Source organism: Caretta caretta, chromosome 6 (genome assembly GCF_965140235.1).
Source record: "Caretta caretta isolate rCarCar2 chromosome 6, rCarCar1.hap1, whole genome shotgun sequence".
Taxonomy (NCBI): domain Eukaryota; kingdom Metazoa; phylum Chordata; order Testudines; family Cheloniidae; genus Caretta; species Caretta caretta.
In genome coordinates this window covers 104,369,002-104,396,404 of record NC_134211.1, presented here as the reverse complement: position 1 = coordinate 104,396,404, position 27,403 = coordinate 104,369,002, and the positions used below count along the sequence as shown (strand labels likewise).

General features: G+C 45.1%; 2 protein-coding genes across 7 annotated transcripts in view; one reads left to right on the top strand and one right to left on the bottom strand.

Moving 5' to 3' along the window:
- Positions 1-288: 288 nt before the first annotated feature.
- On the bottom strand, positions 289-20,679 carry LOC125638727 (uncharacterized). The gene is made up of 4 exons (XM_048854808.2): positions 20,485-20,679; positions 20,244-20,425; positions 8,314-8,473; positions 289-2,956 (listed from the first exon to the last, which is right to left on the bottom strand). The coding sequence occupies exons 1-4, from the start codon at positions 20,677-20,679 to the stop codon at positions 2,585-2,587; spliced, it is 909 nt and encodes a 302-aa protein (XP_048710765.2). The 3' UTR covers positions 289-2,584.
- SYNE3 (spectrin repeat containing nuclear envelope family member 3) overlaps positions 20,201-27,403 on the top strand; it is a 144,234-nt gene continuing 137,031 nt past the window's right edge. For 4 of the 6 annotated variants that reach the window (XM_048854003.2, XM_048853996.2, XM_048853998.2 and 1 more), the window contains exon 1: positions 20,453-20,889. In XM_048854003.2, coding sequence (XP_048709960.2) covers positions 20,877-20,889 — 13 coding nt within the window. In that variant the 5' untranslated portion in view covers positions 20,453-20,876. Of the gene's footprint in view, positions 20,318-20,452; positions 20,890-27,403 lie in introns of those variants that run through there. The other 2 variants (XM_048853999.2, XM_075129848.1) reach the window with 1 other exon arrangement.

Here is a 27,403-nt window from a genome sequence, read left to right as displayed (position 1 = left end):
GCTTGTGGGGAAGCTCTGCTTCCCCACACATCAGCTTAATCTCCTCTGGAGACATCTGATAAGACCACTCAGCCCATTCTGCTCTTGTGACTTTAGCAAACCAGGATGTACTTGCCCATCAATTATTCTTTAAGGTGTATGGCCAAAAATCCCATTGGACCAAGCTGCTTCTAAAGAGGTAAACGCTCCGGTGTTGCATCCTATGCTCTTTGCTCACCGAGTGACTCAATTATCCACCAATGTGGCATCCTTTCTGACTCCCTCCTAAGTAGAAGATCTGTCCTTTCATAGTGATGTTTCCTTGCACTTCTCCAGTTATATGTTGGGTGAGAAGGGCCAAAGCTGCAGTCTCACCACCATCCCATCCACCTGTCCTAAAGCTCTCCAGATCTTCATCTCCTTCCTTGAACTCTTAACTCCCCCAAAGAAGAAGGGAAGCCAGAAAAGCAGAAGAATCCTTTCACTGAACAGATTTGAAACTAGCAGGAGAAAGGTAGTGGACACCACCAAGAGATAACTAATCAAGCTATTTCTCCTTAAGACAGATGCCCTATACCTCTTTCTGTGCTTCAATTGTCAAAGTTTGACTCAGACTCACAATTTATCAGACCACTCTGTTTTATTAGCAAAGCTGCTCTAATACATTTAGAAGTGAGCCCCCCGAGTGGGGCTTGTCTCTTAATTTACACAGTTTTTTGGAGAACAAGTTACAGAGAAGTTACAGACAAAAGAAAAAAAGATTTGTCACCACCCTTCGAGATCCCTGAGACCAGTCACATATCTTAACAATCTCCTTTAACAGCTTCCAGTTAACTTAACTAATTGCCCTTCACACCTTCCATTCTGATACCTGCTTCTTAGACGTGCTGGCTCTATCTTAATTGCTTCTCCATTCAAAAGCTAACTGTCCCTACATGTGCTCCCTCAGATACCTTGTAACATGTTTTGGCATGCCCTCTCATATACAATGTATCCAGCATGTCCCCTTATACAATGGTATACTTCCACAATCCCCCCCTTTTGGTCAAGGCTACACCCATGACCAATGACTTACTGGATTCCATGCATCAATTGTTCTTTTTCATTATTTTCACTGGTGACATTTAACAACATTAGCACTCTGGTTAGGGGTAACCTGATGGATGGTGTGTCTTGTGCAGTTTTGGATACAACAAGAAATCAATTGAAAACACACAAAGATTATTAGAATTCCAAATAGGATAGTCAGGATTCCTTGAAACAACCAGTTTCCCAGACTAGAGAAATTGAATAAGTTACTTATCTTTTTCCACAAGGAACTTGGTTCTTCGTGGGGAAGGTATGCAATTTGCTCCAGATAGCTAGCACGATTTATTACCTGATAATACTAATGAGGTAATAAATCGTATGTATACACAGCATTCTGTTCCAATTAGAGGACAGGTCCCTCCTTTGGCTGCCAGTATTATATCTAATGCCCGACGGTTTTGGAGGGCCACTTGTCGGACCGCTCCTGCTTCTTTGGCTAGAGCTTTTAAGCTCTCTCCTGTTTCATTGGCCATGATCTCAACCACCGCTTGTAACCTTAAAAGCCTTTTGCGTGGTGGATTACCCCCCCCCACTGGGACTAAAGAAATGCCAACAGCTTCTTCCCAAGTTAGGGGGCTTATGTTATCCACATACCATTTAGCATCTGGCAAGTCCCTCCTTTTTTGCCTGAAATTACGGAGGCGATTTCGTGGGAGGGATTGAAGCACCTGGAATTGTGGGAAAAGCTGAGCAGGATAACAGATACCTGACCAATTTGCTGGTAACGCAGTGTAAGCATTTTCCCCACAAACCCAATGATGTCCATTAAAGCTGGGAAGGGTTGACTGCAACCCTTTGACATGTAAGAATTTACGAAGGAGGAATAGTATCCCCCAAAGGGCACAGGATGACTTTCACTGGGAGAAGAGGTAGCATTCGCATGACATTTGTAGATGGTGCTGTTTTTTCTCAGGGAGGCTGTAGGGGGAGCAAGAGATTGAATCTTTGGTTTGGTCCGGTCCCAGGTTGAGAGGAAGCTTATCTTTCCATACCCGGTTCGCCATTCTCCAACCTTGTTTGAATAGTCCCATACACCATGGGACACGATGTAGTGGAGACAGCTGCTCCTCCCTAGATTCAGCCCTGTCCCATTATACACCCAGCACCAGTGGCCCTTTCCTTTCACCACACTTATAAGTTTAGGAACATATGTTTTTCCCAGCCCCCAAGTGTCATTCTCCTTCCATGTCCTTTTAAGCGGATAGGGTTCTCCAGCAAGCTCTGAGGAATTCAAAGGGATTGCCATAGTGGGGATACTAGCTTGTGAGTGAGCTGGGATGTAGCTGCAGACCCAGCAATTAGAAATATTCAGGATCTGGGCTATCTGCACCTGTTGTTGGATGAAAGAATTGTCACTGTCACTCTGGATTCCCCAGACCCTCAGGACACAGTAGCTGAGGATTAAGCTTCTCATAGGACACATGTTGGAAGCAGGACCCTTTCTGCTTCCGACAACCCCTTTCGAGGGAACTGCAGTCACGGTTTTACGTCCACCAGGCAGCAGGCGCTAGGCTCACTACTGCTTCTTGTTTGTTGGGTCCTGCTGTCTGCTTACCCTCTGCTTCTGGCAACCCTTACGAGAGTGCAGATTGTAAGGTATTGCAGGCTGTTCCTCTTTGTCTTCTGGGGTTGAAGCTGGTTCTGCGTGGTCTTGCAGAGGTGCTTGGTCCCCTTGAGGTGGCGCTGGCTTACACTGTGAGGCGTGGATCCATGCAGCGATGCCGGATAATTTCACTGCTGTCTGGGTGGTGAGCAGTACCTGGTATGGACCCTTCCACCGGGGTTCCAAGGCGTGCTTCCGAAGGTGGTGCCGCAGGAAGACCCAATCACCAGGCTCAAGAGTGTGACAGGCAGCAGAGATGGGTTCCGTCGGCCAAGCTGCTCGCACCTGCGAATGGAAGGAGCTCACAGCTTGCATTAACCCTTTGCAGTACTGGAGGAGCGTGCTGTGAGTTAGGTTTAGGTCTGGGGCTGGGGTAATAGTAGCCATTGTTCGCATAGGGTGTCCCATGATGATTTCAAATGGACTCAGTTTGTGTCTCTGGGATGGGGATGACTGAATTTCCATAAGGGCCAGTGGTAAAGCAGCCGGCCAGTTTAACCCTGTGGAACTACAGATTTTTGCCAGCTTATTTTTAAGCACACCATTTCGCCTTTCAACTGCCCCTGCACTCTGTGGATGGTAAGGGCAGTGCAACAGGTGGGTGACATATAATACCTGGTTTAGATGTTGAACAATTTTTCCAGTAAAATGTGTTCCCCGGTCACTAGACAAAGTGGCAGGAATTCCCTTGGTAGGGATAATGTGGTTTAACAGACATTTTGCAACGGACAATGAATCAGCTTTGCGACAGGGAAAGGCTTCAATCCAACCCGAAAACAGACATATTATAACTAAAATGAATTCATATTTCTGACACTTTGGCATTTGTACAAAATCAAGTTGCCAGTGTAGGAAAGGTGCTTGAGGCAAACCCTTGTGTTACTTTTACAGATTTGCCTACATTGTGGCTTTGACAAGTAACACAAGCGGCACAGTGGCGGGTTGCAAAGGAGCTGAAATGGGGAGCCCACCACCCCGCCTTACTCATAGCAGAGACCATCCCCTCCTTGCCGACATGCGAAACACCATGTAGCAGGGCGGCTAGAGATGGGTAGAGTGAGAGGGGGCCTACAAAGGTACCGGTGGGCGATCGCCAAAGGGAATCAGAATGCAAAGAGCAACCCAAAACACTCCAGGAGTCTTTCTCTGTTTCTGGGGCAGAATCCTGGAGCTGAGCGAGATGAGACAGGGATGGTGGCGTTACAGAGACAGAGAGGGGACCAAGAAACGCTTCTGGTGAAGGTTTTATAGTGGCGGCATGTTTTACAGCAGCATCAGCAAGTGCATTACCTTTTGCCACCTCGGTGTCTGCCGCTGAGTGGCCAGTACACTTAACAATTGCCAAGGCAGATGGTAGTAAAACTGCATACAGGAGGACGGCAATGTAGGGGCCATTCTTGATAGGGGTACCAGTAGAGGTAAGAAAACCTCAAGCCTGCCAGAGGGTGCCAAAGTCATGCACAACCCCAAAGGCATACCGAGAATCAGTAAAAATAGTGGCAGAGAGCCCCTCGGCTAGAAAGCAGGCACGGGTTAGAGCAATCAGTTCAGTCACCTGGGCAGAGGTCACAGAGGGTAAAGGTGCAGCTTCTATGGTCTCAGAGAGAGAGACCACAGCGTACCCTGCAAGAAGGTGGCCTTGGTCATTTCTATAACAGGACCCATCAGTGAATAATACCAGGTCAGAGTTAGGGAGAGGTACATCTGAAAGGTCGGGGCGCGGGACAGTGATAGCGGAGACAGTTGCAAGGCAGTCATGGGGTTCACCATCACTAGGTAAAGGAAGGAGGGTAGCAGGGTTTAACCGGGAGCAGCGCTTAATAGTGATATGTGAGGCTGAAAGCAGCAAAAGTTCATACCTAGTGAGGCGAGCACAGGAGAGGTGAGCAGTGTTGCGTTGCAGAAGGAGAGTTTCCACAGAATGGGGAACCATGAGAGTGAGAGGAGAGCGGAGGACAAGGGACTCAGACATCTCGACCAGGCGCGCTGCAGCAGCTACAGCGTGTAGGCAAGGGGGTAAACCCTGGGCTACAGGGTCCAAGGTTGCAGAAAAATAAGCCACCGGGCGATTTCTGTCACCATGCTCCTGAGTAAGAACCCCGAGGGCACAAGCAGATTGTTCGTGACAGAAAAGGGTAAAAGGCTTGTCATAGGTTACCCTAAGGCAGGGGCAGAGGCTAAATTCTGCTTAAGGGAGATGAAAGCAGCATTTGCTTCAAGTGGCCATGGCATGGGGTTAGGTACAGAGGATTGAGTGAGTTCTTGGAGTGGTTTAGCCAGAGAAGCATATTGGGGAATCCATTGCCTACAGAACCCTGTCATGCCTAAGAATTTTCTGACCTGGCGTGGAGAGCAAGGCTGGGGAAAGCTAAGGATGGCTGGATAGAGTGTACGGGAGCCCTGGGAGAGAAGGAAGCCTAGGTATGTGACAGAGGTTTTGCAGAGCTGCAATTTTGTGCGAGAAGCCTTATGACCCTTGTTTGCTAAAGCTGTGAGAAGTGTCAGTGAATCAGTTTCTGAGGCAGACAGAGAGGGGGAGCACAGGAGTAAGTCGTCCACATATTGGATCACTGTGGATCCTGATGGGAAAACCAGATCAGCGAGATCCCTGGCTAGGGCTTGAGAAAAATAGGATGGACTCTCTGTATACCCTTGGGGAAGGGTAGTCCATGTATATTGCTGACCCTTGTAGGAGAAGGCAAAGAGATACTGGGATTCAGAGTGAACTGGGACAGAGAAGAAAGCGGAGCACAAATCTACAACAGTAAAGTGGGTTGCATTTGGAGGAATAGATGCTAGTATTGTAGCAGGGTTAGGAACCACTGGAAAAGAAGGCATGACAATACGGTTAATAGCTCGAAGGTCTTGAACAAATCGCCACGATTTGCCATCAGCCTTTTGAACTGGGAGGATAGGGGTGTTACAGGGGCTGGAACAAGGGACAATAATTCCTTGTTCTTTTAATGCAGATATAACTGGAGCAATCCCAGCCTCTGCCTCAGGATTCAAAGGATACTGAGACAGGTGAGGCAGAGGTTTGGAATTGTCTACAGTAATCCGAACTGGGTCAGTATTTAATCGGCCCACTTCAGATGGGTGAGATGGCCATAGGGAGGAAGGAACCTGAGAGATTAGGTGCTCTAGGGACGGAGTTAAGGGACAGCAAGGGACCGGAGTGGAGAGGGAAGTTTCAGACAGCAGGGAGGCTACAGAATCACATAAGGAAGACTGGCTTCAGAGGAACAGCCGTGTTAGTCTGTATTCGCAAAAAGAAAAGGAATACTTGTGGCACCTTAGAGACTAACCAATTTATTTGAGCATGAGCTTTCGTGAGCTACAGCTTCATGAAGTGAGCTGTAGCTCACGAAAGCTCATGCTCAAATAAATTGGTTAGTCTCTAAGGTGCCACAAGTACTCCTTTTCTTTATAAGGAAGACTGAGGGATTTGCAGATAGACACCATCTGGGGAGCAGTAAATAGAACAGCCAAGTTTGCATAGCAAGTCCCGTCCCAGAAGGTTTGCAGGGGTGGAATCAGAGAGGAGGAATGCATGCTCCTCAGAGGGGGTACCGACCTGAACAGACAAAGGTTTTGAGAGGGGAAAAGAGGTAGGGATCCCTGTAATGCCAACAGCAGACACAGATTTTCCAGATCAGGGAACCTCAGGCAAAAGTCAGTGGTGCGGATTGTAGAAAGAGAAGCTCCAGTATCAACAAGGAAAGGGAGAGAGAGATCATTTACAGTCAGGACACATTCTCCAGTAGGGGACAGAGGTAATAAGGGAGCTAAAACTTTGTGAGGTTCCCCAGCATCCCGTCATTGTTGGGGTGAAAAGTAGGGTTGGGGATCAGCTGGAGGAACCAGCGGGGGGTTCACGTGATTTCCCATACAATTATTAGGTCATCTTGGACACTCTTTTTTCCAGTGTCCAGGCTGTTTACAGTAGTTACAAACCCCAGTTAATCCAGCCCCCCGCCCCCTTCCTCAACCCCGTCCCTGTCCCCGGTGTGGTCTGCTTAGTCCTGAATAATGCTGTATCTGCAGAGCCATTAACTTTTGGGAGGACTGTTCCTCCTTTCCTTTTAAAGTGTGGTGGCAATGCTCTGCTACTGCCAGCAATTTGTCCATGGTTTCAGTCTCCCATCCCACACTTATTCGTTTTAACATGCTGCCTGTGGCAGGGAGAAGACCATCAACAAATGCATGTGCCAAGGCCCCCTGCCCATTTACATCGGGCTCTTGTATTCCCGAATGTTGTAGGAAAATATCAGTTAGCCGGGACCTATAGTCGCCTGGGCTTTCTCCTTGCCCTTGCTTACAGCAATGTATTGCTGTCCAGTTTGTTTTAGGAGACCACACTTTGGGAATGGCTTGATGCAGGCGCTTCCAAAGAGCCATACACCGGTCTCTGTATGCCGAATCTGGGCCAGTACTTTTTATGTGCCTGAGCTGGCCAGTCTGTGGCAGCCAACCATTTTTCATAATAACTGGCAGGAGCTAACAATTTACACAGTTGGAGGAGATCTGTCTCAGAGGGTTCATAGGTTTCACAGATTAACAGAAACTCCTCAGCAAATTTGACAGAGTTTTCCTGTGGTTTGGGAAAACTTTTATCTATAGATAAAAGTTCCGTACGAGTCCAGGGCTTATAATCCCATATGGACTCACTTTCTCCCATCTTAAGGACTCGTAAGGGTGCCACAACAGTTTGATCAGAGTCTCTCATTAACCTCCCATCAGGTTCTCTTTTCCAAGAAGAGATGTCAAGAGAATCTTTGCAGTCTGCTTTGGATTTCTTCTTCATAATATTTTGCAGAGCTGCGAGGCCAATGAGGGTATCTTCTTCACTTTCATTATCTGTAGTCACTGAAGATTTTTCCTTTTCTGATTTCTTATTTGCGCAGGAGTATGGTGGGGGTCGGGTTTGATCCGGATCATTGCACAGAACTGGGCAAAGGGGAGCACTCGGACTAGTGGTGGGAGAGACTGCATCCAATTGAACTGTTAGTTTTTTGATAGAATTTTTAAGAGAGGTGAGTTTTGACTCAGTCCATCTACTATTTGCCTCTTCCCACCACTGCATGAAGCAGTCTACTTCTCCTCTCTCCAATTTGGTTTTTGGGAGGACGAGTTTGCTTTTTAAAGCGTCCACTCGATCCTTGTCCCAAGAACCTAACAGTGGCCCCTGTAATTTGGGGTTCTCTAGAGCTAATTTGGACCATTTTTCAAGAAACCTACAAGAGTCCGGACCCCTCCTAAAATACATAAAATAAGCTGGAGTTCCCTTAGGGAACTGTTCTACCTTAGACTTCTGATTACCCATCCAGAAGGACTTCACACAGCACTCACACAAGAAGGAAATTCGGGCTCAGCAGAGCGGTACCCGGTGCAACACACAGAAAGGAGCCCACAGGCTACTGCCTCAACTGCCCTTGCTTTCACACCAGGGGTTATACCCAAGGCGTGGTGTGGCTGCAGCTGTGCAGATTCCACTTATTCAGACCGTGGGGATGGGGACCCCTTGGTCAGCCAGTCTCCGGACAGAGATGGCTCCCAGATTCACACACACACCACGGGGAAGATGGATTGACACAAAGACAAGACAGTCCTCAAACCGGTTAAAGCACAAAAATAATAATTACCTGAGACGTCTGATTCCAGAAGCTGGATCCAAAGACCCCTACCCGAACAGAGTGGGAACCAACAAGTTCAATGGCGTAGACTGCGCTGCTGCTTTGTGCCTTTCTGTCTTGTGGAGGATCGCTTGGACTAAGCGTCCAGGCGCCGGCTGCCACGATCGTCCTGCAAGGCAGTCAGGGATCACACAGCCTCAGTGAAGCCACTTGCCATCTCGGTGGGACCTCCAAATTGTCAAAGTTTGACTCAGACTCACAATTTATGTCCTTTCTGTGTGAAGAGTAAGAAAGTAGAGATCTTCTCTCCCACCCCCGGTATGGTTTCAGACTTCCCATACACATATAACAAAATATGTATCTGCCTTACAAAAACTTGCCACAAGCCTGTTCAATAAAATGAGCTGAGAGGGCCATGTGACCTTGCCTATTTCAAAGATTCTTACCTACTGCCCAGAGAGGTATAAATATGCATAGAGTGATGCATTTTCATTTTTATTTCATTCCTATTTATTTATAATACTTAGCATAGATGTGAAGCTGTCATGTGAGTGGCACATGCCATGGCAGGATATGAAGGGGTGATGGAGTTAGGGATACTTCTCGAGCCCTTTCTTTGAATTTCCTGACTTCAATTTTGGATATATATTTTTACCCTAATTTAAACATTTTTAGGCTTTCAAACATCTTTTACAATTGCAGTATTTTTCAATCAAGTCATTTTTATTCTGTCTTTAGGTTTTTGTCTGGTAGTATAAACCTATCCATTGACTGCATGAACTGCTCAAGTTCTTCATACAGGTCACCAGAGCCACTTTGTACTACAGTGGTGAGAGGTTTTTTTTTGTTTGTTTGTTTTTTTTAATATGGTGGCAAGAAGGAGGATGCCTTGTTAAACCTTAAACTTATCCAATCTGCATCACTTGCTTTTGCCTTCAAATCTGTAGTTCATCGTGAATCTGGGCACTGTTAAAAAAGTTCAGCTGTGAAAGTATATGCAATCTATTGATGGTCTAGCAATAATATTGTTGGTGACGCTGCTGTAAAAAGACTTGTTACGTGTCAGGTGTCCTTTCTGTAAAAATATAAACTTGCAACCTCTTCAACACATATGTAATATATTTATTGTGGTGCTACGGTGAGACACTGAACCAGGAAACTAGAGAATAGTTTTTCAACTGAGCCTCAAATTAGAATTTGTCAAAATGATACTGATGTTAAAGGTTGGGTGGGTAGTGCTGCCTATTAAGGTTGCCCAACACTTTCCATTATAAAAACCCTATTTTCTGTTTACCAAACTTTTTAACCAGTTGGAATGAAATTTTCTGTGCCAGCAATCTGCCTCAAGCTGAATTGTTTTGGACAGTTTCAGCCAAAACATCACAAGGATTTTCAAGAATGAGGTTAGGGACAAATATGTTGTTTTGCTCATGTTTAAAAATTCTGGTGACCTTTTCTTTAGAATGCTGTAATACCCTTGTGCCTTGGAATATGGACTTGAAATTTGGCAAGGGAAGTGCCTTTTATTGTCTTTCTGAAAATTCACTCAGATTTGGCCAAGGTTTGAGCCTTTGAAAAAAATGCAGTTTGTACATGCTTAATACAGACTTCGTGGAATTTAACAGCTAAAAATTTCAGATTCTTTCTACCCTGGGCACACTCCCAGCCACAGGCTGAGGAAGACTGTCCCTGAAATTTCTGTGCTGGGCTCAGAGCCAGGCACCAGAACTGAGAGCAGGGAGCCTGCCTGTCTTGTGCTCTCAGTACCTCCCCGTGTGGATTCCTGCAACATGGAGGAAGAAGCTGCCTGATTCAAATGCAGTGGTGGGGAAAGAGTTGGTCCTGCAAGAATAGGGGGAGCAGATTAGGACAAGTTGGGAGACTGTTGTGGGGAAGAGACTGGGACTGGAGGCTAGTGAGGGGGAAAGAGGGAAACTGGTACTGGCTGAGCAAGGAGACTGTGACTGGGAGCCAGGAAGAGAAACAGGATGGGCTGGGAACCAGTGGGGGGTACTGACATTGGATGAGGAACTAGGGGTGGAGGGCTGGGAACTGGTGTGGAAGGGCTGATGAGGAACCAGTGTGTGGTGAGAACTGTTCCTGGCTGAGCAAAGAGATTGGGATAATGAACTTGGGATGGGAGGGAGGCACTGAGTGGATGAATAGTTCAGGAATGGAGACTGGGAACCAGTGGGACTGGGGAGCATGGGGAGGAGGCAAATTGGATGAACTGGGAAAGGGAGAACTGAGACTGGCTGTGCAAGGGGACTTGGGAGTGGCAGGGGGGAAGAAGGACTAGGAATTGCATGGGGATACATTAATTTGTATTCAGCTTGGTGCTGAGTTCTTTTATTCAATCTAGAGAGATTGCTCTGTTTATTTGGTGAAATTTTAGAAAGATTGTCAAGGTAACCTAGAATAGTGGCTGGGTGCTGTTTTATTATCATTTTTAGAAATTAAACAAAATACTGCTTGAGATAAAAGACAAGCTGCATTAGCGTGAAGGTAGTAGCAGACTCATAAACCTGTGTGTCTAGCCACTAGAGGGGAATAAAGAGCCACACAATTAGAGGGTAATGCACTAACCAGTGCAACTTATCTGATCTTCAAAGGTTCTCAGCAGTTCTAATCCCCATATGGGTCACCATTTGTAATTATGCCCTCGAGGTTATGGTTACCATCCCGACATTTGCAACACAAGTGATAAGGACTCAAAGAATAGTCAGAATATCCATGGTGAGGACTATAAATTAGTTCTCCTAAAGGGACACCATAAACTTAAAAGTTAGTTTTAAAAAGAGTTAAGAGCTCTCTGCTGAATTTTATGGCTTTACAATTATTTTCTTGTATTTTAAAATGTCTTTCCTGTTTTGCAGTGTGACAAATCCATAAAAACTGGGAATCTGATTTAAGTGAGCGTACTGAGGACTCATTAAAATGGACTGTTTACAAACTGCTGTCAAATGCACAACGTAAACGGCGGGGAGGGGAATGAGAAATATTTTTTCTCTCCAGTCTTTCACTTAAACTGATTTCAGGTGTTTACTCACTGACAGTGCTGCAAGTTGAGTTTTCACAGTGAAATATGTGGTTTTATGCTGACAATATTCCTTTAGAGTAATAAACTCCCTTTCTGCAAACAAATGAGGTATGTACCTGCTATACATCCATGTACAAATATTTGGTGGTTCAGTGCCTAGCTCAGATACAAGCGAAACAGTAAGCACTTAAGTAGTTTAATCATAATGGAGTTAGGGCTTCATGCTGCATGATACTGAGCATTTCTTGCAAGGTGCTGAACACCACCTACTCTTATTGAAGTCAATTGGCGCTGAAGGTGCCGAACACCTCCCTGGAAGTACTTAGCACCTTGCAGGATTCAGTACCTGAATCAAGAAGGTAAACTTCACTCAATTGCATCATCAGCTTGGTGTTTACAAATGTCTCTTTTGGGCCAGTGAGTGATTTGGGCATCTGTTTAACCTCCTAACCAAATGCTAATTTCCATCCTGTACACAAAATCCTGGAAATGGTTTTGGATTATGAAATAACTATCCCTTTCCCCTTGACAGTGGATTTGTTCTTTATAAGTACAGAAAAGCAAATGGCCTTTGATATTTATTTGCCAGGATTCCTTTCTAAACCATTAGCCGTCTGGGCCTCAACACATATTTGCTTTAGTTTTAGCTTTTGATTGTTGCCAGACATTGTAGGCAAGTGGAGAAAAGTGCATGTTCTATGCAGCTGCCAGATGTATCAGGTTCTTCACATGGAGGCATTGATGAGCCAAGCGAACATTACCACATTCCACTCTAGCTTAGAGCTGCAGCAGCGGAAGGGTTAAGGCACATATGCCAAAGAGGGAAAGTGGAAATAAAGGTTTGTTTCAGGAACTGCAATGTTTAAACATGAGCCGGCAAGAGCCCTTTGGCCTTGCACCTGTTTCCTGCTAGTTGAAAGACTGCATACAAATAACAATAAACTGTACTATCTGAAGTCTGAATGCTTGACAACTGAGTGAGTAGTATAGGTGGAGGGAGGATTCTCGGGAGTTGCGTGTCAGGAAGACCAAGATAGCAATGTTTCCTTTATCACTGTGCATTGTGAATGAATAAATTGAAAAGGGGAGTGCCGTTGGTTGCCATTGAACTTAAGAGCAAATGCTAGAATTATTTTCTTTTATTTCAGTAAAATAAACTTTCCTATATGTTGTTTATGCACAGAACTTAATATAAATGACTTCTATGGGTTAGGGTTCCCTCCAACTCGGTTTATTCAGAACACCTCATCCAGTTCTGGGAGAATGCTTTATCCAGTTGTCTGAAATCCAAGCAATCAATTCAACTCCAGACTCATCACTGAGGTTTCTTTATTGGCATGCATACAAACAAACTACACTTGAGTTGATCAGGTTTGACCAAGATAGAGTTTTTTCCTTTCCCCCCACAAAGGAAAGTTTTTCCTTTCCTTCATTGTAGGGGACCCTTGTTAATTTTTTTACCTTGATGTCATCTCTATTGTACCAAATTTTTAACTTTTCTGTGGTGACAAGAGAGTTCAAGTTTCTTGCTCCTTATTACTTAACGGTTGGTTATACTTTTTGTATGTTTTCTCCAAATACTACAGATAAGGTGTCATTTTAATTTGCAGACTGAGGTAAAGAGAACCTCTTTTCTCAGTGGCATTGTTTCTGTTCAGTTTGCGGCTCTAAGCCACATGCTTCCACTGCAGCATTTATTGGTGTAAATAAGGGAGGAAAGAGTGGGGAGGATACACAGTTCTCAGTTTTGTTTTGAGGGACTGGCTCAGAGCCACAAAGTACTTAGGCACCTAAGTCCCAGTTTTGGCTCCACTGCAATTCACAAAACTCCTGCTAAATCTCCTGGTACACAGCTAATCTTACTTGATGCCTACACTTTCAGAGTAAAAGTTCCTTAAGTGCCTATGTTTCTGCCTCTGAGTATTTGCACTGCTGCCTCCCTCTACATGTCTGGATGCCTAAACCCCAGAGCAAGTCACAACCCAGAGGAACACAGGTGTTTGTTCATGTGTTCCACTGTGAATAAATACTTAAATTGTCATTGAGCCAATGAGAGAGAGAGAGTATGTGAGAATGACTCCGTAGTCCAGTAGCTAGAACACTTGCTTGAGAGGTAGGATCCTTTGTTTACATCCTTTCTCCCATGCTGGAAGAAGCGGGGAATTGAACCTGCATCTTCCACATCCCAGGCAAGTGCGCTAACTTCTGGGCTAAAAGTCATAAAGTGGGTGACACCATCTCTGCCTCCAGCCAGTCTGTGTGGAACAAGGCAGGTGGAGTCCCACAAGAAATCCTTTAGGTGCCCAAGCTGTCCTGTCCTCCAGGAGAGGAATTCCTCTTTGTGGATCACTAACAGATAGATGCCTCCCTGCAGGCCAGACTCAAGCACCTATCTCTGAGAGAGGGGCAAGGCTTAGCAGATGCCCGTTGTCAACATCTCCCTTTGGGTAGCTTAGGCAGCTTCCAGCCTAGTGTGCTGGCTTCTCTCTCTCTATTCATTGTATAGGGAGCCTTGGCAACTAACTTGGCTTTGGGAATTGAAGTGTTGTTTCTGTGATTTTTCGAGATGCTTATATGTTAAGAGTTGTGATGTAACACATTTTTCCTATTGTTTTTATGAGCATCTAGTTTAGAGTTATCATTTATACTGTAGCAGCACCTAGTAGCTTTAGCCAGGTCATAATGCTATTGTGCTAGTCACTATGTAACCAGAAAGGACAATTGCTGCCCTTAAGAGTTAGTGATCCAGAAGACAAGACTCACCACTTACTCCTTGTTGCTAGGCTAACATTCAAAAGTAGTTTCATGCCTTAAGCCCTTTACCTCTTACAGAAGATGAAACAGCTCACAACCACCTTTAATCTATGTATCTATACTTCTAAAAACAATTACAGTGACCTGTCTGCCCTTTTTATGTATTCTCAAGCCACATTTCAGGCCAGAGTTCCTTCCATATCTTTAAGGAGAGAACCTACACGTTAATACAATTTCATGAATAGCAGACCAAATGTTTCCCATAAAAGCCACTATATGTCATTCTTATTTACATTTCAGGGAACATAATGGAAAACAGATAAAGAGAAATAATTCCATTGGTGGGTTCTAGATGCCACTCAAGCCACTTCAGCTTGTTACTTCAATACCAGAAGTTAATCAAAATGAAGTTTAAATGATCTTCCTAATCTCACTTGTGTGCCTGAAGACTTGCTGGAGCTAGATAGGGTAACTCTGCTGGAGGGCCAGACCATCCAGGAATTGGATATGGCAGTTATTAGGTGTGCTCATTAGCTGTTTGAAGCTATTTGGGTAATTTCTGCTGTGGGCAAGCAACCTGGCAAGTCACATGCACAGTCACTCCAAAAGAGCAACCAATGGGAACTCAAGGGAAGGGAGAGAACTTTATAAATAGGAGTGGGAGCCACACTTGGGCTGAAGCAACATGAAGACTATAAGCGTCTGCTATAAGGACTGTGTTTCAGGCATTTTGCTAGTTTTGTTGGATTAGATTGGCAGCTCCTCATCCTACTGGAGAATAGGACTAGAACTGCTGCAGGCTGTGCAAATTGCAGACTGTTTTTGCAAAAACTCAAGGGGAATTTGAAGGATACTGTGGGACTATCCCTTGTTTTTCAACTTGAAGTAGCTGGCATGTGCTACATACAGGCTGGGTACTATTCCATAGAGACTGAGAAGGATAAATCTTCCCAGAGAAGCACTTTAAGGGACTGTGTGTATGTGCATAATCATATTGTGCATTAAACTTATGGTAGTAACAAATAGTAAAACTTGGGGAACAACCCCCACCTCGGGGGAGAGGAAGAATTCTACGCTCCCCCGAGGACTGTGACCAAATCCCAAAGAACTCTCAAGAGTGGTGAGGAAACAGAGGCAAGGAACTGTGTACTTATTTTCTATGAATCTATATATATATTCCGGTTTCAGAGTAACAGCCGTGTTAGTCTGTATTCGCAAAAAGAAAAGGAGTATTTGTGGCACCTTAGAGACTAACCAATTTATTTGAGCATAAGCTTTTGTGAGCTACAGCTCACTTCATCGGATGCATCCGATGAAGTGAGCTGTAGCTCACGAAAGCTTATGCTCAAATAAATTGGTTAGTCTCTAAGGTGCCACAAGTACTCCTTTTCTTTTTATAGATATATTGTGCTGCCTAAAGTAAAGTGTGATTGTTTTAGGTATCCTCCTGCAAAATCTGTGTCTATTTGCTACAACTATCAGGTAAATTATAAACCAGAGTGCCATAAGAGGGTGCTTCAGCTATCGTGGTGTCTTAGGGACTCAGCATTTCTGGGCCTTCCAGAAGAGGGATATCAGACAGATTCTGTGCCCAGGAAGTGTGTCAGAGGGGCTGAACCCAGAGACCTTGACTAAAGCCTGCCCAGACAATGGGGAGCATAAAAGCACATGCATGAGCAGTGTGGATCAAAACTCAACAATGGTGAGTGTCCAGCAGGAGGAACTTGATCAAGGGTGTGACCACTATTTTTATGAATATTTTCAGTGTCCTGAAAGATTCAAATATCTCCAAAATATGGATACAGATTGTTGCTACACAGTGTGTACGCTCAAAAATACTGCCAGACTGAAGCAAATGTTATATTCATGGGAAGAATCTTAGCGTGCAGACCATATGTTGTAATAAAACTGTTTTGCCCATAACTGTGTAAGTGTAATTGAGTTAGATTGCGGCTGGTGTCAATTGGCATAGCTCTATTGACTTCAATAGAATTGCATTGATTTACATCAGCTGAGGATCTTGTCCACTGTGTTCTCTTCTGGTATGTGCTAGACTTTCTTCACACGTAAGGATGCTATAGGGACTTGCTGCTTCTTTGGACATCCGTGACAGCCAGGAGAAAAGCATTTAACAGATATCCTTTGTACCTGATTTGGGTATCATCTGTTAAGTGGCACTACCAAGATTGCTCAGACAAAAGGTCCAAACTTACTTATATTCCTTGCAGCAACAAAACTCGTTTTAGTGAGTGTAATATTTGAGTGCGCAAGGTATGTGAGCAGTGCCTCAGAGGATTTGACCCATTGTGTTTGGATTTTAGACCGCTTTTTGTTCCCTTCCCAGTAGAGAAAGAAGTTTTCTTTAACCTCTTCTAGTGACATCCTCTGAATGTCCACTGTACAGCCATGTGCGGCATCAAAGAACAGACTGATTTAATATTAACATTCTTTAAAATCTACACTATGCCAGGAAAAGCCCTGATGTTACAGTTTTTATCATTCCAAAGACATGTATCATTGGTACACCACACAAATGGCCTGCTTCTCACATCTTACATCGCTTTTTCAGGTCTGCCAAGTGACTCATTAACATTTGAATAATAGTTTTCAGGAATGTAAGGATTGCAGTTCTCTCTGGTTTGGGTACATCCCTGTCCACAAACAACATAAAAGGGAAACATCAGAATTTCATAGATTCTGTATAATGTCTACTTGTCATCAACCACAAGAATGTGCAAATGGGTGTATTGCACTAAAAAGAGAAGAGCCCAGTTACCTTGTGGTACAAATGCCTCCGCATTGTTGTAAAGATGCTGCACAGGTTCCGCCTAAAGATCAAATCGTGCCAATGTAAATGTTACTATTGCTTGCCAGCAACTGTTTGTTGCTTTCCACCCAGTCTCTTAGGCATTCTGCCTGTCACAGGAAATGTGTGAAACTGCTGCACATTAAATCAAACCACAAATGTCTGCCAGTGAGAGAAGACTTTTATTTTGGGGAGAGAAAAAATATATATTTAGAAAGAGAGCTGCTGTTCAGCTTTTTTTGACAGGCTCTCCACCCCTGTACTTCATCCTTAATCATTTAATCCCTCCTTACTTTTTTAGGTGTGAAGTGATAGCCTGCTGAGGTCAGCCTTCCATTGTTTGCATAGCAGACCGCTTTTATAAGCATGAGGACTCATTTTCATGTTGGTTGTCTGTACAATGATAATGACTTTTATACTTAAGCATATCACAAACTGTCGTCAATGGCAAGAGCCAATCAGATGTGTAACTTGGTTAATAATTCAAAATCTGGTATCAACATTGGAAAATGTTAGAAGTTCAATGCAATCAACATTTTGATTTAATGGTAAAGACAACACAACCTTCAAAGTGTATCTCTGAACACTGACCATTTGGGGCGGTTCAAATGGCAAAGGAAATCTTTCTGAACGCATTAGACCATCTTTTTCTGCCTTAACAGATCAGCGGGTGTAACTTCATTTCTTATCTGCAGGACTTTTAGCAAATGAGTCAGTGCCTCCATTAGGGTGGCCCCTTTGCTCATAATGGTGACTGAATCAACGTTTCTAGTGTAGATGTAGATACAGAATAAAATATGATTAATCAATCTTCACACACACACGGAGCCCATAATGCTTCAGGGTGTATCCGTTTGCACAGGCTACGGGGAAGAAAATCAGATGGATCCATGGATATGGAACAAGCACTGTCACGTCTGCACCACTGTACCCCCTTCACCCAGGCCTGTGGAAGCTCCTCTGTAAGTGCTATGTGGACTTTGGCCTCTAGTATTTTGTAGAAGATGGCCTGGGAAGCCTGGCCACGCTGTATGCTGCCATATTCCTTTCAGCCCCTTGGCACACTAGCTAGTAAGTTAACCCTGTCACTCCCAGGTGGGGAGGGAGGTTTCCAAAACAATGGCAGAAGTTCCGGCGAGGAGGGGCGGGGGAGCCTTTAGCAGTGTGCTGGAACTTTACTGCCAAGGGCCAGTGAACTAGTCCAGAGGTTTGTGGGCCCAGAATCTCAGAGGTATTTAGGTGCCTAATTCCCATTGAAATCCATGAGGATTAGTTGTCTAAATACCTTTCAGGGCCTGTGATGTGAAGTTGAGCAATTCTGATCCTGTGTAGCAGCAACCAGTGATACACATCCCTGCTAGCCAGTATGTTTTATTTAGTTATAGATGTAGATAATAGTGTATAAGCTACATGCAAAATATACTTTTTTATTAAATCCAGCACACCTAAAAGCAAGTTCAGGGATCAATGCAGTCACTTTGGCTATACTTTTTTAATGGATTGTAGAAATGTTGTAGTGGATGTGTTCCAGCAATGGAAAGTTTAGATCTAACATTAAACCAAAACAAACAAACAAACAAAACCCTCATCTGTTTAGATTTGCCCCAATGTTTCTTTTAGGAATGCACCCTCACTTAAACCTTATGAATAATTGTACTGCAAAGTTCTATGTATTCATTTGATTTTTGTTTCAATTATGTTATGAGGATACAGAAAAGCGTTACGCTGCCACAGAATGGGAATTGCTTGATACAGTGTGGTTTGTTGCTGCCTTGGCTCCTTTATTTGGTTATGTAAACAAAGACTACCATACTGTTGGAAAATCAAAACACTTTGGTCTTTCTGTTTTTATATAAATATATATATAATATGGGCAGAAGCATAATAGATTTGTTTGCAGGGTAAATAATCTATCTTGATCAAATGCATATGGTAACTTGATTGAGAATGGAAGTGACCATCACAACAGTCTATGTTTTTCAGTTTCTTAGTTCTTACTTGAATGAGCTTTGGTTGTTTTATAAATATTTTAAAGTGAATTGTTTTATTGATACTGTTTTTTGTGACAAACTGGAATTGTTTTTCCTATTGGTTTATATGATTAAGTTTGAAACTATTAGCCTATTTTATGGGCAGTAATTCAAGAGGAAAGATAGCCTTGTGGTTAAGGAACTGGTCTGGGGCTGAGAGCCTGAGTCCAATTTCCAGGTCTGCTGCAGATTGCTTGTGTAGTCTCAATGGGGCTAGTCCCAAGTATAAAGCAGCATTGCCAACTTTCATGATTTTATCACTAGTCTCATAATATTTGGTGACTTCCATAAAGCCCCTGTTCCTGAAGTCATGTGATTATATGAGACTCTTGCCTTTTTATAAAGTAAGTTTCTAGCCCTCATGGTTGCAGAGAAAAACACAAAAATGCACAGTGTCAAGGTTAAAAAATCAGAAGGGAATTGAAACATATATTAAGCCAGACTTGTGACTTTATGGAGACAAGAGTAATGCTTTTTGAATTTTTGATGTTGACCATACTGGTTAAGTTTAGCATATAACTCTTTGTAAGACTGGAGATTTAACTCTGCCTCAATTTCCATTAGCATAATGAGGATGCTATCTCCTTTTGGCTGTCTTGTCTATTTAGGTTATAAACTCTGTGGGGCAGGGACCATCTGCTACTGTGTTTGTACAGCACCTAGCACAATCAAGTCCAATTCTTGGTTTGAGCAAGGAGGTGCTACTGTAACAAACAATAATCATGGATATTAAAATAGAAGGTGCTGTTCTTATTTTTGAGATGGAATTGATTACCCTTGTGACAGTAGTGTGTGTAGTCCTCGATGCGTCTGTAATTGCTTTGTAAGGTCACCATGTCTTTCTCAAAAGCGGTGTATGAAAAAGGTATAAAGAGAAAACAGCCTGCTCTGTTAAGTGCATGGTTCCAACACTTATGCCGCTTTTAAAGTAATACACAGCTCTTGGATGTGCACAACGCTGGATTAAAATAACTGAGTTTGAAAGGCAAGGCCCTTCAGAGTCAGACAACCTACCTGCTGTGTGTAGGGCCTTATGATGTTTGGAAGTAGGTTACCACAAACCTCATTTACTTCACCCTGTAATGCCCTGCCCATTGCAGAGGAGACTCTAGCTGGAATAAAATCTTTCTCCCTCTTAACTCAGCTTCTCCTTCTGCTTGTTCCCAGGATGAAGTCATAACCCTGCGTGTGTATGACATAGCAATCTGTTGCGTTGGAAAGGAGCTGGGGGGGGGGGGGTGATCACACACACGCTGCGGGATTGAGGAGGAGGAGATGGGCAGGGACGAGGCAGAGAAGCCATGCTTACCCGACAAACGGATTTTGCTGTTCCTCACCCGAAAGTGCCAAGGCAATGCTGAAAGCGGGAGCTGGCTTTCTGATGTGAGTGTGACACAGTTGAAAGCTGCTCCCTCGCTCTGTGCCAGCCGCTCCGGAGGCTAGCGCTGAACGCCTGTGCACCGCACAGAGCTTGTCCGTTGCATAAGCCCCCTGATGAGGTTACATAACGGGCTGCCGCTGTCTGCGCGGCTCCGTGCCCCCCGGGTTACAAGCGTGGCACGGGGAGGGGGTGCTGACTGATGGGCTGAGCTGCTGGCTGCCGCGGCGTCCCCTGGAGTGGGCGGGGGACACGCGGGCCGGGAGGAATGTTTGCAACACAGCTGGAGAAGATCCAGAGTAGCAGCCGGCGGCTGCCGCCACCCAGCCCGGGCATCGGCGCTGCTGGGCAGGGCACCGCTCGCCATTGCTCTCGCCTCCCTGGCTTGCATGTGGCGGGGGCGGGCGGTGTCAGGCCGGTCGGGGACAGGACAGAGGAGGGGAGGGAGCCCGTGAAGGAGGGGCCTCCGCAAACGCCCTTCAAACCCTGCAGGCGCCACTGCAGCAGCTGGCTGCTCCCGGATTCCTCCTGCAGAGGCTCGTCCCAAGCAGCCCCCCGCCACCCATGCCCCTGCTGGGTAAGTGACCCCTTTCGGGCTGTGGGGAAGGGGGAACGCAAGCACGGCGGGGTACCCTGGAGTTGGGCAGAGCTCTGCTCTTCTGCATGTCACTTTCGCATTCGCCGCTGCTGCTGCTGAACGCCTTGGGGCCGCGAGCCCTCCAGGTCCCAGCCCTGTGGCCAGGCCACGGCAGGCAGGATCCGCGTGCTGACAAGTGGAGAGGAGAGACTGGCACGTTGTGTCCCCCCCCTTCTGCTGGAGAAACTTTTTCTGGGCAGCGTAGGGAGCCGCGCTTTATGAGTGCTGGGAGGGAGGGGGAGTGCTGCACCCCCTGGCTTGAAGTAGGAATAACAACCCAAATACATGGTTTCCGCCTTCCGCCCCCCCCCCCATACAAATTGTTCCAGCACCACTGCAGGGCTTGGGGAAATGAGTGAGTCGCGCTCAACGTGAGAGGAGAAGCCACCAAGTTGGGTGGCAGCAGAGCTTAACTCTTTCCTGCCCCTGGCGTTTCCCTGGAACCAGCTGGTGCAGTGGTTCTCAGCCAGGGGTACTCAGAGGTCTTCCAGGGGGTACATCGACTCAGCTAGAGAGTTGCCTAGTTTTACAACAGGCTACATAAAAAGCACTAGCGAAGTCGCTACAAACTAAAATTTCATTCAGAGGGTGACTTGTTTGTACTGCTCTGTGCGCTTTACACTGCAATGTAAGTTCAATATTTATTTTCCAGTTGAATTATTTGATAATTATATGGTAAAAATAAGACAGTAAGCCGTTTTTCAGAGTACTGTGACACTTTTTGTAATTTTATGTCTGATTTCGTAAGCAAGTAGTTTTTAAGTGAGTTGCAACTTGGGGGTACACAACACAAATCAGATTCCTGAAAGGGGTACTGTAATCTGGAAAGGTTGAGGACCACTTAACTGGTGGGATTTGCCCTGCGCTTGAATCCTGGGGGTGCTAATATTATTCCTGAGGCTCCATTCAGTGTTTTATCCCGCACCGGACTCTGTTGCGTTCAGCAGGTCCCTGTCAGTCAGCAGGAAGGGGGGGGAGGGAGAGGAGTAGTGCAATGGCATTCTGGTATTGGACATGGACATAGTGTAGTATAATGTATTTATAGTTAACCCAAGCAGCCCTGCGGGTGGTGTGAGAGCTACTGTGGTACAGTCCTTAGTGGTAGTATTCATTTGAACATCCGCTCCCCCCTCCTCCCCAAACATGGGGTAGGGTCAGTATTCCCCCCCACCCCACTCTCCTGCTGGTAATAGCTCATCTTAAGTGATCACTCTCCTTACAATGTGTATGATAAACACCCATTTTTTCATGATCTGTGTGTATATAAATCTCCTCACTGTATTTTCTACTTTATGCATCCGATGAAGGGAGCTGTAGCTCACAAAAGCTTATGCTCAAATAAATTGGTTAGTCTCTAAGGTGCCACAAGTCCTCCTTTTCTTTTTGCGAATACAGACTAACACGGCTGCTACTCTGAAACGGGTCAGTATAGTGAAACTGAGAACTATATTAGGCTAGCTGGGAGTTCCCTTTAAAAATTCCAATCTGTTTGGAGTTGCAACATGAGCACAAAATGAAAACATCTTTAATTGGTATTGCATAAACTGCAAAGACCTGAAACTGTTCAGGGGCCCGATCCTGCAAACAGTTCCACATGTACAGGCCCCTTGTGACCAAGTAGAGCAGCAATGTCATTTCAGAAAAATTCTGTGGGGGTCAAAGTTGTATAGCATATAGAACCTTATATCTGATTATCTAGTCTGCAAAGTTCGGGGTGGGGGGAGAAGAAGTGGTGCATATAGACCAGTGGTGGGCAATCTGCGGCCCATCAGGGTAATCCACTGGCGGGCTGCGAGACAGTGTTTACATTAACCATCTGCAGGCATGGCCGCCCGGAGCTCCCAGTGGGCGCGGTTCGCCGTTCATGGCCAATGGGACCTATGGGCGGCCGTGCCTGCTGATGGTTATGTAAACCCTGACGGGCCGCTTGTGGGCCGCAGGTTGCCCACCACTAATACAGACCTATGAAAAATGTGGGGGGAGTGGAAAACGAAGTGGTGGGGGCTGCTTTCTCACCCCATAGCAAATGGTGTCCTTGAAGTGGAGCACTGAGTATTCTGCACCACGGGAAGGGTTTGTGTGGCTCTCTTTGCAGGATCAGGCTCTGTGTTTGTGATAGAACTGCAAGCCCAGATTCCATCACCCTTAATTCTTCTTCACTAGGTAGTTTTCCATGTCTGGCTCTGTTGGATGAAAATGTAAAAACGAAGTTCTGTCTGGTAGACATTGTGGATGTTAACACTATGGGAGGTGGTGTGGCCTAGTGGATAGAGCTGGGAGACCTAGGTTCTAGTCTCAGCTCTGTCACTGGTTTGCTTGGAGACCTTGGGCAAGTCACCTCATGTCTCTGTGCCTCATCTGTAAAATGGGGATAATGATTGTGACCTTTGTAAAGCACTGTGAGACCTACCAATGAAGAGTGCTACGTAGGAGGTAGGTATTATTACTCAGTGTTCAGACAGTCATGACGGTGAGTGCAATATAAATAACTACATAGACATCAAAGACTCCGTGGCACTTTTGTAGGTGCCTGGTCGAACTGCCCCCTGCCTCCACAGTTGTATAAAGTTATAATCCTGGGAGAACTCTTTAAGCGCTTAAAATCAGCGATCACCTTTTGCTATTGCTTTTATATTAAGGACACTGTGTAAATAAACGTAAAGTAACAATGGAATGAAAATGGGAGTTTGCCCTGGACACTTTGGTGAGGTTTAGTGATAGTGTCCCATTTTGTGCTCTGATAGAATGAAATCTCATTTAAAATGAAAGATGTGGCCGGGGGCTGGGGGAAGAGGGGAAGGCAGACAGTGTTAACATCTGTAGTTTGGACCTTTACAACTTGGAATCAAGAGTCTAAATCTCTGACATCAATGTGTAATTTGCTCTTTATTAGCTGATTACATTGTGAACAAGCCTTGACTCGTAGCCCTCAAGGGTTAATGTAAAAGGCACATTTCCCTGTGTGTAATTACTTGGCCACCATGGCTCATCTAAGGCCACATAGCAAGGCTGTGTAATTACAACTTGGCACACAGTACTCCAGTGTTGTAGATGTGTTGCTGGCATACTCTGTTCAGGGAATCCTGCCCACGCTGTTCGACTGACGGTTGCGGGGGCCAGTAAAAATGAAGAATAAATAATCATTGTTCCAGAAGGGGAGTTGCTTCCACCAAAGGGGCAGGGAAGGGAAACTCGTTTGAAATTGTCAGTTGGTTAAGTGACTGGGGCAAAGGAACCACAGAGACAATTAAAATGTGTTCCCTGTTGTTTGGCGTCAACTCCATAAGGCCCACCCTATATCACCATGCTCTCCTTTGCTATCTATTGTACTCCAACAACAGACGTTGTTTTGGGGGGTTGTAGTTGTACAAAGCTATGGAACAACAGTCCACAAAATCAATGTGTCAGAAATGGAACCTCTCATCTTTCCGGCTGTGCTCCCTCCTGTTCCTCCCCCTCTTATCTCTGTCCCATTTGGCAGCTGCACTGTCCACCTTGTGGCGCAGGTTCACAGTCTTGTGTGCCATCTTCCACTCTTCTCTCCTGATGTCCAAACTCTTGTTAAATACAGTTGCTTACCATTGCTAGCAACTTCCCTTTGGCCTCCATCCTCACTGCCAACATCCTTATAGCCATCTCCTTTATATTCTCCCTACTTACCTATCCTACCTCCAGTCTGTTCAACAGGCTCTAGCGTAGTGGTTCTCAAACTTCATTGCACTGCGACCGCTTCTGACAACAAAAATTACTACATGACCCTAGGAGGGGGAACTGAAGCCTGAGCTCTCCCCCCCTCCCCCCCAGGTGTGTGTGTGTGTGTGGTGGGGAACTAAAACTTGAACCCTACCACCCTGGCCGGAGGGGCCATAGCCGAAGCCTAAGGGCTTCAGCTCCAGGCAGGGAGCCTGTAACCTGAGCTGTAACTGCCGCCCAGTGCTGAAGCTTTGGCTTTGTCCACGGGCAGTGGGGTTCAGGCTTCAGCTTCTTCCCCGGGCGGTGAGGCTTGGGCTTTGGCTTCAGCCCCTGGCCCCAGCAAGTCTATCACCAGCCCTGGCGACCCCATTAAAACGGTGTCACGACCCACTTTGGGGTCCTGACCCACAGTTTGATCATCATCATCATGTTCGTATTACTCCTCTGGTGTTTAGGGCAGTGACGAAGCTCCTCCACTCCTGTCTGTTTCTGGCAAGTCTTTCAGTGGTTCCCCAGCTGTACCCCAGGTTTTTCAGCTCGACTTCCACAGCTCTTCGCCATATTGTTTTCGGGCGGCCTTGTTTTCGCTTGCCTTCAGGTGTCCATCTTATTGCTACTCTGGTGGTGGAATCAGTTTCCATCCGAAGCACATGACCGATCCATCTCCAGCCCCTCCTGGCAATGATGGTGCTCAGATCCTCCACTGTGACAATAGATCTTGGTTTGAGATTGTTCTGGGCCAAAAGATACGGAGGATTTTTCTGAGGCAAGTTGTATGGAATGAAGATAGCTTGGACATGTCATACTTTCTCATTCCCTAGCATTCTGCACTATAAAGTAGCGTTGAAAGTACGCAGCAGTGATAAATCTTGAGTTTAGTTTTGGTGTTGTATTTTGATGATTTTCAGACTGTATTTAAGCTCCTGAAGGTGTTCCTGGCTTTATTGATTTTGTTCCGGATATCCTGGCTTGTTCCAACAGCCTGGCTGATGGTGCTGCCCAAGTATGCGAATATTTCTACATTGGTGAGAACATAATCCTCTATCCGTACTGGTGATGATGAGGCAATATTAAAGGTCATGATATCTGTCTTATTGCGATTGATTTTCAGTCCAATTTGCTGTCCGAATGCGTTGAGTCGAGTTGTTTTTTCTTGTATATGGTGTTGGGTATGTGATAGGAGAGCAACATCATCTGCAAAGTCCCGGTCTTCAAGGGATGAGAAGAGTGTCCATTTAATGCCTCTTGGCATGTCTTCTGTTGTACGCTACATTACCCAGTCGATGGCAATGTTGAAGAAGATTGGAGATATGACACACCCCTGATGTACTCCTGTTTTTACTTCAAAACTGAGCTCACTGTGATCAACACTTCATGTAAAGTTGAAATAGAAGCTTTTGATGACATTGATTATATGGAAAGGAATTCCATATGCCCGCAGAATGCGCCATAGGCTGGTCCTGTGAATGCTATCAAACGCCTTCTCAAAGTCTATGAAATTTATGTAGAGTTGCCGTTGCCAGTCTAAGCACTGTTCTGTTCTGTTTTGTAGAGTGAAGATCTGGTCTGTGCATCCACACTCTTTCTGAAAACCAGCTTGCTCTTTTCTGAGAACGCTATCAACTGCCTTTGATATATGGTGGACTATGATCTTACACAATACTTTGCTTGGCACAGATAGAAGTCACGAAAGCCTATGCTCAAATAAATTAGTTAGTCTCTAAGGTCCCACAAGTCCTCCTTTTCTTTTTGCGAATACAAACTAACATGGCTGCTACTCTGAAACCTGTCAAAACCTGTCTTCTGCTCTTGCAGCTCTGAGCATATATCCCCCAACGTCTTCCTTAAGATTCTTCCCTAGCTCCCTGTTTTCTCCAGCATTCAATTGAGAATCCGTGCTCTCACTTCCAAGACTCTACACATCCGTGCTGTAAAGGGGGAAAACACAAAGCTGCAGCATTGAATCAGTTTCCCCTATCCCCTTGTTTTCTGTTGACTCCCCTGTTCCCAAATGCCTGTTTTCTGTTTATGATTTCTGTCTGCATTAGGTCTTCTTTCAGCAAAATTTTACTCATGCAAGTAGCCCTTAGTCACATGAGTAATTCCATTGAAGTCTGTTGAAATTATTCACATATGTAAGGGTTACTCAAATGAGTAAGGGTTGCAGGATTTTCTTTAAGGCGGGGCTGTCTTCTCATGTGCCTGTAAATCATCAAGTCCCGCATATGGTGCTAAATAAATAATGAAAAAATAATACAAATAGCACCACTTTCCAGTTAGATCCATTTGCTGTTACTTCTTGGGACATTACTTCTCGCTCCTTGTCTGTTGCAAGCTGTTCGAAAATCTTTGTACATAGTGATTCTTTGTTGGTTAAGGAATGTAAAAAAGAAATAATAAACGGTATTAGTTGTTTTTCAGTGTTTTTTGAAAGGGTCTCAAAACTGTGGGTAGTGGCTGTGCACAAATGCAGAGTCTCTTGTTGCCAAGGCTGTGAGCCAACTGGGTCTCAAGGGAAAATGTAACCACTTACCCATAGCAACTTGATCTCTACAGAAAGCCTAACTCTGAGTGAGTCACATGAACATTATTGCTTACGAACAATTTACAATGAAGCAAACTCTGTGAAAGCTGATAGTCCTTCTGTGAAAATACGTAACGATACTCTCCTCTTTAGATCATTGCTCTCCTCTAATCCTGTGCTCCCACATTCTTCATGGACCCAATCCTGAGAAGTGCTGAGTGCTCTCAGCTCCTGTTA